Source organism: Mercenaria mercenaria, chromosome 4 (assembly GCF_021730395.1).
Source record: "Mercenaria mercenaria strain notata chromosome 4, MADL_Memer_1, whole genome shotgun sequence".
Taxonomy (NCBI): domain Eukaryota; kingdom Metazoa; phylum Mollusca; class Bivalvia; order Venerida; family Veneridae; genus Mercenaria; species Mercenaria mercenaria.
The window spans coordinates 65,856,313-65,870,069 of record NC_069364.1 but is presented as its reverse complement, the minus strand read 5'-3'; the positions used below and the strand labels follow the sequence as shown (position 1 = coordinate 65,870,069).

The 13,757-nt window shown below is 34.8% G+C and overlaps 1 protein-coding gene across 1 annotated transcript; it reads right to left on the bottom strand.

Moving 5' to 3' along the window:
* Positions 1 to 4,639: 4,639 nt before the first annotated feature.
* Positions 4,640 to 11,510, bottom strand: LOC123552023 (uncharacterized). The gene is made up of 3 exons (XM_045341394.2): positions 11,355 to 11,510; positions 7,287 to 7,877; positions 4,640 to 6,607 (listed from the first exon to the last, which is right to left on the bottom strand). The coding sequence occupies exons 1-3, from the start codon at positions 11,428 to 11,430 to the stop codon at positions 6,321 to 6,323; spliced, it is 954 nt and encodes a 317-aa protein (XP_045197329.2). The 5' UTR covers positions 11,431 to 11,510; the 3' UTR covers positions 4,640 to 6,320.
* Positions 11,511 to 13,757: the final 2,247 nt, after the last annotated feature.

The window sequence follows — 13,757 nt, the reverse complement described above, 5'->3', positions numbered from 1 at the left end:
TCAAGGAATGATCATGGCTTACATTTACAATTTCTGGGCCAAATACGATCGTTATGTTTTGAGATATTCGCTAACAATTTCTTCAGTTTGAAAAATCGAGCAAAAATCCAAAGTTTTGCGCAAATTGTTTTGCTTATGAACAACCTTTTATCATCTGGTTTAACAGATATGTCCCTTCGGAACACCTGTGTGAAGTTTCCGGGTTCTTCGTTATTCTTGAAAAAGTATATTAGACGTTAAATAGGCATGGTCCAGAAAAAAAGACTGTCAAGTAAGTTAGAATTCATGTGAACAAGTCGATTTTGCCAGAAGGTTAGTATGGACAAGTAATCAATTGGTCTGGTACCAATCATCCGTGACTGTGGAAGAGCCAGTAATCAATGATCATGCTGTAAAGCTGGAACAAAACTTTAATCAATATTCTCACTCATTACTGCAAGAAAGAAATTGTCATTTCATGAAGAACAGCATTCATATACTCATGGCATCATGTAACATTTCATCATTTCTTTTTAGACTAAGTCTAAAGACAAGTTCACAATTATATGCTAAAACATGGTCATAAAGTTCAGTCACACCACTTTAACAAGGCATCACTGCATGCAGACAATTTCTTGAAAAAATACAACAAACCGTTTGTTTTCTACTAGTATTTACTGAAAATGAACCCCACCCATTATAGTCTTTAATAAAACACATTTAAGCGATTTATGAATTTCCCCAAGGCTTTCATCCAACAAAATACAACAAAATAGGTGCAATACTTATCTACAAAAAACTGAATTGTTCAGTTACCGTGCAATTCCTTATTTACCCTCAGATTTCAAACAAACACTTGCCGTGTTGACATTTTTTCTTCCATTCGGATGAATTCTTGCATTATTGTAAGGAATACAAGATTTTTGCGAGATATGGCAAAATACCTCTGAAAAAGAACGTTGTCCAAAATTGTGCTTAATAACATATGTTGTCACCCTATTACTGTTGTATTTTGCATTTCTATCAAATGTTTATGTATTATTGAACTAATTTATCTAGGTTTCATCACCTTAATGTGCGTTAGGCTAATTTTTCTGAAAGTACTTTTCAAACTTTCCTCATTTCTTTCCTGTGAGACCCGGAAACGAAATTCAAACAATTACACATGCGCTAATGTTTCTATTAAACAGTTATGAAGTTTTCCTTGCCCAATGAAATAGTTTTATTTCAGAAAAAAAGTAAAATAAGGAAGGGCAGCACGGCTTTCCTGGGGTTACCGTTTTACACCAGTGCGCATCGCGCTGCACAGCGCTACCCAGCGAGCGCAGCAATAACCACCTTAGGGCCTACTTGTATTCATTTTTTGACACAAATAATTTCCAAAAAGTCTCACTAAATAATAAAATAAAAAAAAAATGTTGGAAACATCTTTGTCGTTGGAGGCAAAAGTGTTTGCCGCTTGTTTACATGTCACCAGTTCACCATTCTCTTCCAAAGTTGTTGAGCCTCTCCATGTGTCTTCAGCGTTTAGCTGTCTCGTCATCGTCCATATTTTTTGAACATCTCGCTCTAGGAGCCTTTTTTCAGCTGTTTCTCTGTGCTTCCAATTTGTGCCTGGGGAATTTGGCATTGGCTTGCTGTAGAGAAAGGTTGCTTTCGTGTGAGGGATTGTTTTTTTTTCTTTTGTCTGTCGTTTGTCTGTCCGTCTGTAAACAACTGCTTTAATAATGTCTCATTTGAAACCCACTAAGCCAATCTTCATTAAATTCCACCATCATCAGCATCGCTATTTGATAATATTATAGTTTCTTTCTATAAATGTATAAACGATTTTGATTTTGCATAAAACGCCACAGGAATACAAAGAGCAGAAGTTTAAACAATCCCGTCACTAAATCCTGTTTTTAATGCAGGAGTTTTGAGTCCGCTCTTTTTAAAAGTCTTCATAATTTTATTGTTCACTTCATTTTAGGAGTCACACACCAGTATAAATCCATACCGAATCACGCCATTCGGTGCACATCTGGATTTTCTAGAACCACATGGAACAGAAACCGTAGGAAAGTTACTAGTGTATGTGACATCACAACTCTAATTGACTCTTACCAACTACAGTGGTTTGTGACATGGCAACTGGAATTGACACTTCATAGCTAGTGAGTGTGTGACATGACAACTGTAACTGACTCTTAGCAACTAGACTATTGTATGTGACATTTCAGCTGTAAACGACATTGTAACTGTAATTGATACTGAGTGACATAAAACTAAAAAGCTATCAAATGACATTTTCGTCTGAATAAAATGATTATTTAACAAGTCTGTTGGTTATCGTTTTAAATTTTCTATAGTAGTACAATGTTACTGACTTAGAACTACGTACAGCTTCAAGCCATTATATTAGTTTGCATCCCCGTATGTAGTTTAAGGTAATAGGAGAAGAATGGAAACAAATTCCAAGCAAGGAGGAAAATAATAAGGCTACATTATTAAGTCATCTAGCCGAAAAAGGAAGTTTGATACAAAACAACAGATGTTGACTCTCCATCCATTAAATATGATGTGATATTCACCAGAAGGAGACAATGTCGAACGAAGTGATGAAGTCTGCAAAATGGGTATCGTGGAGGACTTTTTGCCGCAAATTTATGTAGCGGCTGATCCCATTTGTGTGTAAAGAGATAGTGTTAATTAACATACAAAAATCTTTATACAGCTTGAGCAAAAAAGTTACAAAAAGTTGTATTTTCGGGATATCGTACACATATACTACATTTTCAAGCACCTGACACTCACTAGCCTGAAATTATTGCCTTCTCTGGACTCAACTAGCCAAGCCATTCCCTTTAAGAAGGATGTTTTATTTTGCAGTCAGTTTACAATACAGAAACTTACTCCAAGAACTGTCCATCATATGATTATTTTGAAATTATATCTACACGTCACTAAAATATAAGAACTTATAAGGTACATCTTTATAGTTCCGGTCCATCTGTTTATTTACTGCTTTGTGTTCATACAGCTTTTATCACATTTACAGTAGTACAAGCTTGATGGACGGGGATGTGAGGGAATGAGAGGAATAAAAACGGTCTTATCTGTGTAATCTGCCACATTCCGTTCGTCCCGGTAGCTGCAGCAACTCAGGAATTGATAGGAAACGGTTGTTTATATTCCAAACCAGAGTTTGATATTGAGCTCTTCTAATGTGGAAAGAACAAGCGTCACTGGCTGGGGCAAGTATTCAGGACCCGTAGGCCTGCCAAACATAACATTTCGAGCTCTGTCAGCAGTAATTATATTTTGACCACATATTTTACAAACAAAATATTCAATAGAGATTTTACGGAAATAAGGTCTTGTGTCAATGCCATAGAGTTAATGAAAAACAAGTAAATTTCTAAGCAACTTTTCAGATATTAATGACCTATCTAACACTTGTTAACATGAATGTAACTTCGTTTGTTTTTTTTCGATGTTTAAGCCATTATCCATACTGTTGGTTTTTATTCCCTGCATGTCACACAGTAAGAAAACATTAGTTTTGTTTGTTTTGGGTTTCTTATTTCAGTTATATAACGGTGGGTAGATAACCTAACCATTGTTCCTGGATTTTGTACCACTTCAGAACTATTCTCTACAAATAACTGCAAATTTCTCCACAAATATCAGTTAGAGGACAAATTCTTTCAGACACAATATCTTTTATCAAATCCTCACCGGGCACTTAAGCCCCACCGGAGGTTCGAACTCACGACCCCACGATTCGTAGATCTGCGTTCTCCCTACTGAGCTAGACGGGCGGGATCAGAAACATAAGTGTCTTTTTTAGACACTACAAATGTTTTAGTCTGATCGTTTTCTGCAGTGAACAGTATGGACAATTATTCTCGTGTTTAGCCTTTATTGCATCAAGATTAAGTTGAGTGTTATTACTTTTAAGGATTTCGTCTTCAGTTATGTATAGAAATGCTTCTGTTGTGGTTTCCAGTTATGTAGGATCTAGTATAAAACGTTGACACACGTATGCAAATCTTAATGTTTTCTTCGTATATTACTACAAATGAAAAATCAGCGAATGCTATTCGATGTTATTCTTATACTTTTATACTGTGTCAGTATAATTATTGCACGCACTTAATAATTGTAAAATCACATACAAAAGAACCCCTATGCGCGACTTTGGCGAAAAAGAAAACATTGGCGTGACAAATATTTAAGTAAGTGTGTAGACTAAAGATAATTACAACTTTACTGAAATAGCAATGAGTTCCGTTGTAGCAGTGGAAGCGGTACTACTGCAACAACAGCATCAGGTTATGTTTCAAAATGACAGGAACTACAACAATAGTAGCAATAAGTAATCACAGGTGGGATCAAAGTATGTGTAGCAATGCACACAAGTTTTAGTCTGCAATTTGCAATGACAGGACATGGCTGTACCGACAGCAGCAACACAAATATAAGAAAGGTAGTAGTAGGTCTATCAACTAGCGTGTAGCAATAGCAACATATTTCGCTTAACAACGGCAACACAACAAATACAGCAAAGACAGTGTGGGAATATAGTTGGAGCAGAAAACCCCATCGGCAGTGTTGCTTGGTAGTATTAAATGATTGTACAAAAGGGTAAGTAACTACAGTAATAATGTACATAATCCTTGCTTCGAAAATTTTATTTAGCTTATAGTTTTTCTTTCTGCAATCTAACACATTATTTTAATAATACTGATAACACTAATGTAATACATATTTTTTATGTTAAAATGAATCCAATAGTTTCTTAAGGTTTCATCCAGCTGATAAATTCCTTATGAATTTTACAATCTGATTTTTGAAAATGAAATTGTTTTTATGCATATTTAAAAGTATAAATTATTGAGCTGGGTCTTTCAGAAAGCAGAATATCCAGTTGGCATCGAATATGATTCTATCTTCAATATCGAAAGTCAATTATTTAGGGTTAAATTTGAGTCAATGTTGAAATGCATTCGAGCACTGGCACCAGATCAGAAAGAAAATGCCTCCTTACGTGTTACACCCTACCCCTAGGTATTCTATAAGAACCATGGTCGTGAACGGGAAAATATACTAACCCATTTCAATCGCGTATTTCATATCTAAAACACGCAGTTCAGTAAATGTGTACTATTGATATTAAACAAGTGGTAATTTATCTTCCGTTGTGTACCGGTCACATTTCATCAGTAGTTCTTATCTTAGAAAAACAACGTGTAGTTTATATTTTTTTCACAGGTACTCAAAAAACTTGCTTGAACTTCCCTGGTGAAGTTCCGTTCTAGTTTATAGACACACTCTGATTGGCTGATGTGAAAATGTATGTCAGTCGTCATTTTACTACACGTGTACGCTAAAATGTTTATATGCAGCATAAATGTGCAAAATGAATTAAATAAACAGCATAGATGTATAACTATGTATGATTTCAAATTCAAAACCATATACAAGATGAATTTCATTCATCATTTCGAGTCTTATCGTAAAACTGTGAATATATTGCATTCTGTTTTTGTTTGTTTACATTTCGCTTAACATGTGCACACTGTCGTGACCTCTAGACCGGATGTTCATTAGGGAAGTTCACGCAAGTTTTTTCTGTAACGTTGACTAAAGCATAAAATATACGGAGCATCTCTGCAATATGGAATATTGAGACAAGGTGACTGGTGCACGATTGAAGATAAATTATCGCTTGTTTAATATCAGTAGTACACATTTACTGACCTGCGTGTTTTAGGTATGAAATACGCGATTGAAATGGGTTAGTATATTTTCCCGTTCATGACCATGGTTCTTATAGAATACCTAGGGGTAGGGTATAACATGTACAGAGGCATTTCTTTCTGATCTGGCGCCAGTGCATTCGAGCTTGAATTTAATTTCGAGTATCTTATGTGACCGAAATAGATTTTTTTAAAAAAAAGCTGAATTTTAAGACGACATGAAATTTTTGGCCATTTAGTTGACAAAAAATCAAATGTTCAAAAGGACAAATATGTAGCTGACATTTCGAGCAAACTCGGAGACTGAAATTAAAAGAAAGAATACCGACTTTCGGGCTTGACTTGAAATTAGCGCCAGCTGGAAGATCGAAATTTAAATTTTCAGAAACAGAAATTTCGATTTGGCATCGAAAATGATTCTAGCTTCAATATTGAAAGTAAATTATTCAGCGTTAAATCCAATCTATTAGTGAACCGAATTAGAGCTTGAATTAAATTTCAAGCCTGTTTGAATATCGGAATTGAAAATGTCATAAAAGCTGAATTTCGAGGTTTCACAAACTATTTGGCCTTTTAAATTTTCAAAAGCAATGTATTTCAACTTTGTTTTTCACGTCCTTCGTGTCTTGGTTTCCAGTATACGTCGACTTCTGTCCATTTTTTAATTTCTTTTGGATTTAGTGGTAAATTGTTGGAAAAGCCGTAGGGCACAAAGTTACGTTTTGTCAACATTTCCACCATCTGTTTTATACTTTCCGGTGGACAAGCTGTGCCAATGTCATTTTCAAACTTCTTCATTACGTCCCATTCCATAGATATGAATACAACATTGAATTTATTAAATAGTTCGTCCGACTTCTCTAGTGCTCTGCATTCATTTCCTTCTGAAATGGAAGTAAGAAATTGAAATTAACATATAGTACACCCGATTTCTCCAAATGATTTCGTTCATTTTCAACATTTCTTGCTGAAATGTAACGTTGAAATTCAAAAGTGCAAAACCCTATTTCTCTAACACCTTGCATTTATTTTCTGCTGATACATATATGGAAATATACCATAAATTTATTTAATATAATCTTGCATCATTTTTTTTTGCTGAAATAAACAAGTGAATTTATAGAATATGTCGTATGATATAACTAGTTCTCTACATTCTACAGTCAATTCTCTGAAACGCAGTAATAATTAAAACAATCAATGATTCATGTAGGCTACATGTGCTCTCATTTCCTTTAAAACCGGAAATAGATAGTTCATTTAACTAAACTGTACGTACTATAATTCCCCACTTAGTTGATTTTATCCAGTATCCCCTCGTTTCCTCGAATACTTAAACATTTCCTTTATAACACTGAATATATATCAGCATGCTTTTCATTTCTTCTAATGTTTAATGGTTATATTTAAGCAAAACGAAAACAGCTCTATTAGTCTAAAATGTTATCAAATATTTCGTTTGAATTAATAAATTCTTAAATATAGAACCGTCCTTCTTACCGCCCTCATGTTCAATTTTGAAACCGGAAATGTGTTTACAAAGTTCACAATGCCAGTTCTTACCTATGTCTATCTTAATGATGGTATCTTTAGTATGAATGTAGTTCGCTAAATCGTTTAAGGTAATTGTTGCAGCTGAGAAAACGTTGGAACCAGTCACTTTCGCATCAGATAACAACCTTGTAGCACCTGGGTTATCTTTGTGTGGTGCATGAATATGTATCACTCCCCGATCATTTGAAACAGCGTTATTTAAAATAGTAATTTTGCCTTCAAATTTGTTTTTTCGAATGGAATTCCGTAACTTTTCTATATTCTTGGTCCAGGGCTCCACTGAAACCACTGCCTGCCCGACGGAAGCAGCGAGTAAACTAAAATAGCCAATGTTAGCACCAATATCAATAAATGTTATATTTCTATCTTGTTTTAGAACAGTGTAAAGTTTTCGTGTTATGTGCGGCTCCCATTGTCCTGTTCTATGTATTTCCCCGGAAATTACATTGTCTTTCTTTAACTCCCACGTACATATGGTATACACAGCAGGGAGACTCGTTTTTGTACAAACCTCCTTTAGTGGCGTTTGCGTCGGTGGCGGTTCTTGCGTCGTTTGTAGCGTTTGCGTCGTTTGCTTAAAATGTATCATCGCATAGGTACCTGAAATTCACTGAAAAAAGTTAACAAGAGCTCGACTTTTCTCAGTGCTTGACTCTGAATTAGAGCTTTGCTAGTAAAAAAGATTCCAAGTTAAAAAGGGACATAATTCTGTCAAAATTCAAATCAGAGTTATGGGAATTGTGTCTCCTGGTGTAGACTTTGATAGACAATAACTATTTTGAGTTTCAAGTCAAAGGCTTTAATAGTAACAGAGATATTTGACTTTATCAAAAAAATTAACAAAAAATTCTAAGTTAAAAAGGGGCATAATTCTGCCAAAATTCAAACCAGAGTTATGGGGATTGTTTCTCCTGGTGTAGACTTTGATGGTAAATAAGCATTTTAAGTTTCAAGTCAAAAGCTTTAATAGTAACAGAGATATTTGACTTTATCAAAAAAAAAAAAATTAAAAAGTTAAAAAGGGGCATAATTCTGTCAAAATTCAATCAGAGTTGTGGGGATTGTTTCTTCTGGTGTAGAGTTTGATGGTAAATAAGTATTTTAAGTTTCAAGTCAATAGCTTTAACAGTAACAGAGATATTTGACTTTATCAAAAACTTTAACCAAAAATTCTAAGTTAAAAAGGGGCATAATTCTGTCAAAATTCAATCAGAGTTATGGGGATTGTTTCTCCTGGTGTAGACTTTGATAGTAAATACCTATTTTAAGTTTCAAGTCGATAGCTTTGATAGTAACAGAGATATTTGACTTTATCAAAAACATTAACCAACGGCGACGCCGACGCCGACGCCGACACCGACGCCGATGCCGGGGCGAGTGTAATAGCTCTACATTTTCTTCGAAAAGTCGAGCTAAAAATGGCCTCCTGAATATTACTTATGATGGAGTATTTTGACCATACTTTGAAGCGTCGGTTAAAATATCAATGCTTAAATGTATGCTAGACCCAGATTTCATATTTAAATAAAAAACCTGAATAATTACTTCATATAGTTTATGTTAACATAAAATTAACAAGTTTATATGTATAACAGTATTATGCAATGGGTTGTAAATATTAAGCCTTCACACTTCATGTGTATAGATAAACAATAAAAAAGGTATACTACCACTAAAAATCTGGCTTTTTAAAAAAGTTATATGTTACTACATAACATTTAATTATGAAAATTGAAATTTTGTACGCTTGTTCAATTTTATTAAAAATGTATCTGACAGTTTTTAAAACGTGGGCGTCTTTACGCAAAATGTTGGGTGAAGCTCGACGTCATTTTGCGCTCTGCTCATGTTTGAAGATTTACAGCTTCAAAATGGAGAATAGCAGAACACTGAAAAAATACCACTCTGTCGAAAATATTGTCAACTATAAATAGTGAAAATGTTATATCAGTCCGTTGAAAATAAGTAACTGGCCAATATAACGACAGGAATACCAACGCTCCAAGAACATGGTCTCCACAGTACGGTCGGTGCAAAAAAGAAAAACAACACTAGGAAGCAGCTTAAAACGATGTACTACTCTCTTAGTATCCATACTATGCTCCAGAGCTACAGGACAGTGCAGATGAAACTTATTCCAGTTAGGTGAATCCCTTATATGCGTTTTGTCAACTGAAGGCACACTATGTAAAACAAAAACTTGCTCGTGAACTGGTTTACCTCAGATTCCGGCTATCTCGAAGACATTTCAAGTCTTATCTCGAAAATGCGTGCACAAAATATATTTTTGAGTCGAATTTCGGTTGTCGCGAAGTAAAACGCTCCATCCCTTGGAATTCGAGAAACAGTGTTTAATTTGTGCCATATTTTTCACGAGCAGGTTTTTGTTTTACATATTATTCCGTTGAGCTTCGTTTAATGAAGGCTGTATTTGATCCAGTAAGATACGACTACAAATGCGTCCACCTCGTGGTATAAGGACATATTGAAAGAAACTTAAAATAAACTTATATATACATATTTCTAAAACAAACTCGCCGGCACGGAAGTTAAAAGTGATTGATTACCAAACATGTGTATCTCAAAGTCAGAAACATATAACAAAGCATTCATAGCGGATTCTTAAACAAAATATATCTACTAGTTACTGCAGATGGGTGGGGTACTTGATAAGGGGGCTAGGGGCAGTAAATTTGAAAATTCCACAAATCTGCGCCGATACTAGTACGAAAAAAAATAATAAAAACTCCAATTTTGAGACATTCCAGGGAAGTGTTGAGCGGCTGAATTGCATATACTTAGTATTTCATCATGTGACATTTTTAGCTTGCTGATTCCGTTGTTTCTATGATAAAAAACGAGAAAATTTCAGGACACTAAATTTTGAGGCAAACAATGGCCAAAAAACACACTTTGCGCGACCTGTACCGTATTATCTGCAAATTACTGACATAAAGCATATGTATATTTTTAAAGCATGTGACCAGACGAAAATAATGGTGGGAAGAAAAGTGTTCCGTAATTGTTCACTTTTTCCGCAAATAAGCTAAATCTGGATAGATGGATAACGTTTCTATTTCGTCTGACTTCCGTTACCTCAGGTAAGATTTTAGACATAAACATAATAAATAACCATTTTAATATATATGCCTTTAAAATACATCTACCTATTTAATTAATAAAACGTACCCGAGCCAAATACGAAACTGTCCCCTGCCACTTAACATCAATATTTGCTCGCAATTCATATTTTCTCTGAAAATTAAAGGCTAGTGCCTTAGACATAGCACGGTAGTCTTTTTAAACGTTTTTGAAGCAGAGGTCTTAGTTTTATATAGGCCTGCTTTCTTTCTTCATATTTAGATTCAACCAGTAATGGCACTGTCCGTGGCTTGCCAGTAGCGGCTTGCTGGCACAGTTTTACAGGGAACATTATTCCGTCTATAATGATCAGCTGTTTATTTGTTACCATTGTTGAATAACAAATTATAACGAATGTCATCGAACCGCATTAGACTGAAAAGGTACCACATCATTTTCTAAAGTGACAATCATGTTAACACTTACGACGGACAAGGTAGAACTGCCGAATGACAATAAATTATCGAAGTTGTGCTTGGCGTTCCACAGGTATTGTACTTTCTTTTTTTCCTTTGCTCTAGAAATAGCCAATAAGAAAATACTAGTTATTAAATTTTGATAGTGAATAAAAGCCGTTTCAGTTACTATAATTCTTTCTATTAAACAAATGCCAAAATAAAATATTCACAAAAGTTGGATGTTCTCGGCACGAATCAGTAAAAATTGTTTTCTCTCAACAGTGAAAAAAATGTACATTCTTGCTCCTGTAAAATCGTACGGTCGGACTTTGGGAAGGGCGTTCGCTTGACTCGAAGAAAAGAATAAGACCCTTTAAAGAATAACGATAAATGTGTCAACAGCAAAAATGTTATATATCTAGCAAGTGATAAAAATAATTTAATAAGTTGGTATTGCGTTAAACTTATCAAAAATGACGTCTGATGGCTTCAAATTTATACACTTTAGTAGCACGTATCATTTATAGAAATAACTAACCTATTACAATCAATACGAATATAGCAAAGATATTCCATTTTTGAAATCCACGATTTATTTGAAGATTTGCGAACATTTTACACGTTCAAGTTCAACAACAGGAAGATAACATACTTGAAACTGAGTAGATCATCTCTTGTAAACATGCGCATGCGCAATAGGAGTGTGGTGGTTTATAAAAATAGAAAACCTATTTCACATTTATTTTCGAATGATATTTATGTGATATAAGAGTGTATATTTCAGATTTATTTTTGACCATTTGTATGTCTGTAATAGAAATTTGATGCATAATAAAATATACATTAATGGTATCTGACTATCCGTCCGTCTTTACACCCGCGACTTAGATATTATCAATGATTTTGTCAGACAATTTTTCTTAACACAAGCTGATTGGTTTCAGTAGCAATATATAGTTGTAAATCATGTAAAAACCTCAATCATGCGTATAAGTCACTTCACTTAAGTGCATGTCTTCATAAAAGGGGATATCAAGTATTTGGATTTTTGTGTGCCATAAATCTAAGCTATTTCAAGCTCGTTAATTGCATTGTGAAGGCCGTAAAAGTTGCACCATAGTTGGACTCATCGTGCGTTTTAGGGTTGTTGTTTGTCCGTCGTCCGTCCGTCATTCACAGGAATATATTCCCCTAAATTACTAAGCCAACTTCAACAAAACTGCACAGAAATGTTTCTTAAATTGTCCCTTTTCAGTTTCCTTCAAATACAGGTCATCTATGGCAACCAAAGCAACATTCTCCTCAGAAACTGCTGATGCGATTTCAAATTAATTTCACAGAAAACCATCTACCAAATTCATTCTAATCATCCTGTTTCGTTAAAATACACAACCACAATGGGGCGGGACTATTTTTCCTTGACTTAATGAAAATGTTTGAAAAATGAACTTTAAATGTTCTCCTCTACAAAAACTGGCCCGATTTTAAAATAATTTACCATATTACTGGAAATAAAGTCAGAACCTTAAACCAATTCAAACATAAAATTTTATTGATGATTTATAATCTTTAGGTATACAAGAAAAAAGCAAGCCAATTTATGAAAAATTGGGTGATATTTAACCTTTACTGTGCTCAAATTCTAAAATGCACTGGTTTCAATTTGGGCATTCAAAGGAGTGTTTACTGAAAAATTACAGACTGAGTACCGAATAGTGCAGACCATGATCAACTTGCACGGACGTGTAAGCTGATCTTGGTCTTTATTTACATGCATGCTTTACATTAAACAGCAGTTCAAGAAGCATTTTATAAATGATTGCCATAACTATTTATGAATTTCGAGCAAATATTGATGCTATCAAGTACCCCACCCATCTGCAGGAACATTGTGATACAATTTTGTTGAATGTTTTGTTTCTTATTTCCGACTTTGAGAAACACATGTTTAGTGTTCAATCCCTTTTAACTTCTAACTACAATGCCGGCGAGTTTGTTTAAGAAATATGTAAAATATAAATTTGGTTAGAAATTCTGTGTTCTGAATTTTGACATCTATGTTCTGACAAGTTGATAAGTGCGGGAGGTCGTGGGTTCGATCCCCGGCCGCGTCATACCGTGAAAAAGGTACCAGTAGCTCTCTTGCTTGGCGCTCAGCATTAAAAGGGAAACTGGTCTCTTCTCTCATACCCTCGTGGCGATGGATTCCATTAGGAATGAGGTGTCGAGAGTGATTAATATAAGTTGTAGAACTTCCTTCGACCTAAAATTTATTATGTATAAACTAAAAACAAAAACAAAAAGATTGCTATCTGTTCTATTAAATCTTCTTAATCCAGGACTGAAATAGTGCGTACATTTTTTTTAGTATTTCAAACTGTATGAAGTTATTCAACGTTGTGTCTAAATAAATCTTACTTGAATGATTCTTATATCAATTTCAAAAAGATTCAAAGCAATGCATGACGTGAGAAAAATTAACTTTGATTAGCTAGCATTTTTTTCAAGAAAGTCATGACATCATTTTCCGATATAAAATTTCTTTGCTTTTCAAACAACTTTAGTCCTCAACGTATGACTGATGGTAAAATAGTTCAGTGCTATTGGACCAAACTCGACAGTTCATTTTTTTTTTGTTGGATTTAACGTCGCACCGACACATGATAGGTCATATGGCGCCTTTCCAGCTTTTTAATGGTGGAGGAAGACCCCAGGTGGCCCTCTGTGCATTATATCATCACGAGCGGGCACCTGAGTAGAACCACCGACCTTCCGTAAGCCAACTGGATGGCTTCCTCATATGAAGAATTCAACGCCCTGAGTGAGGCTTGAACCCACATCGATGAGGGGCAAGTGATTTGAAGTCAGCGACCTTAACCACTCGGTCACGGATGCCCCCTCGACAGTTCATATGATAAAAATATCTACTTTATGTAGTTTA

Bases quoted from the DNA above. Each gene is read 5' to 3' on its own strand.
- LOC123552023 (XM_045341394.2), bottom strand. From the start codon at position 11,430: ATGTTCGCAAATCTTCAAATAAATCGTGGATTTCAAAAATGGAATATC. The intron at 7,878-11,354 runs GTTAGTTATTTC...AGTGAATTTCAG, and splicing joins ATTCGTATTGATTGTAATAG to GTACCTATGCGATGATACAT. The intron at 6,608-7,286 runs GTAAGAACTGGC...CTTCCATTTCAG, and splicing joins CATCATTAAGATAGACATAG to AAGGAAATGAATGCAGAGCA.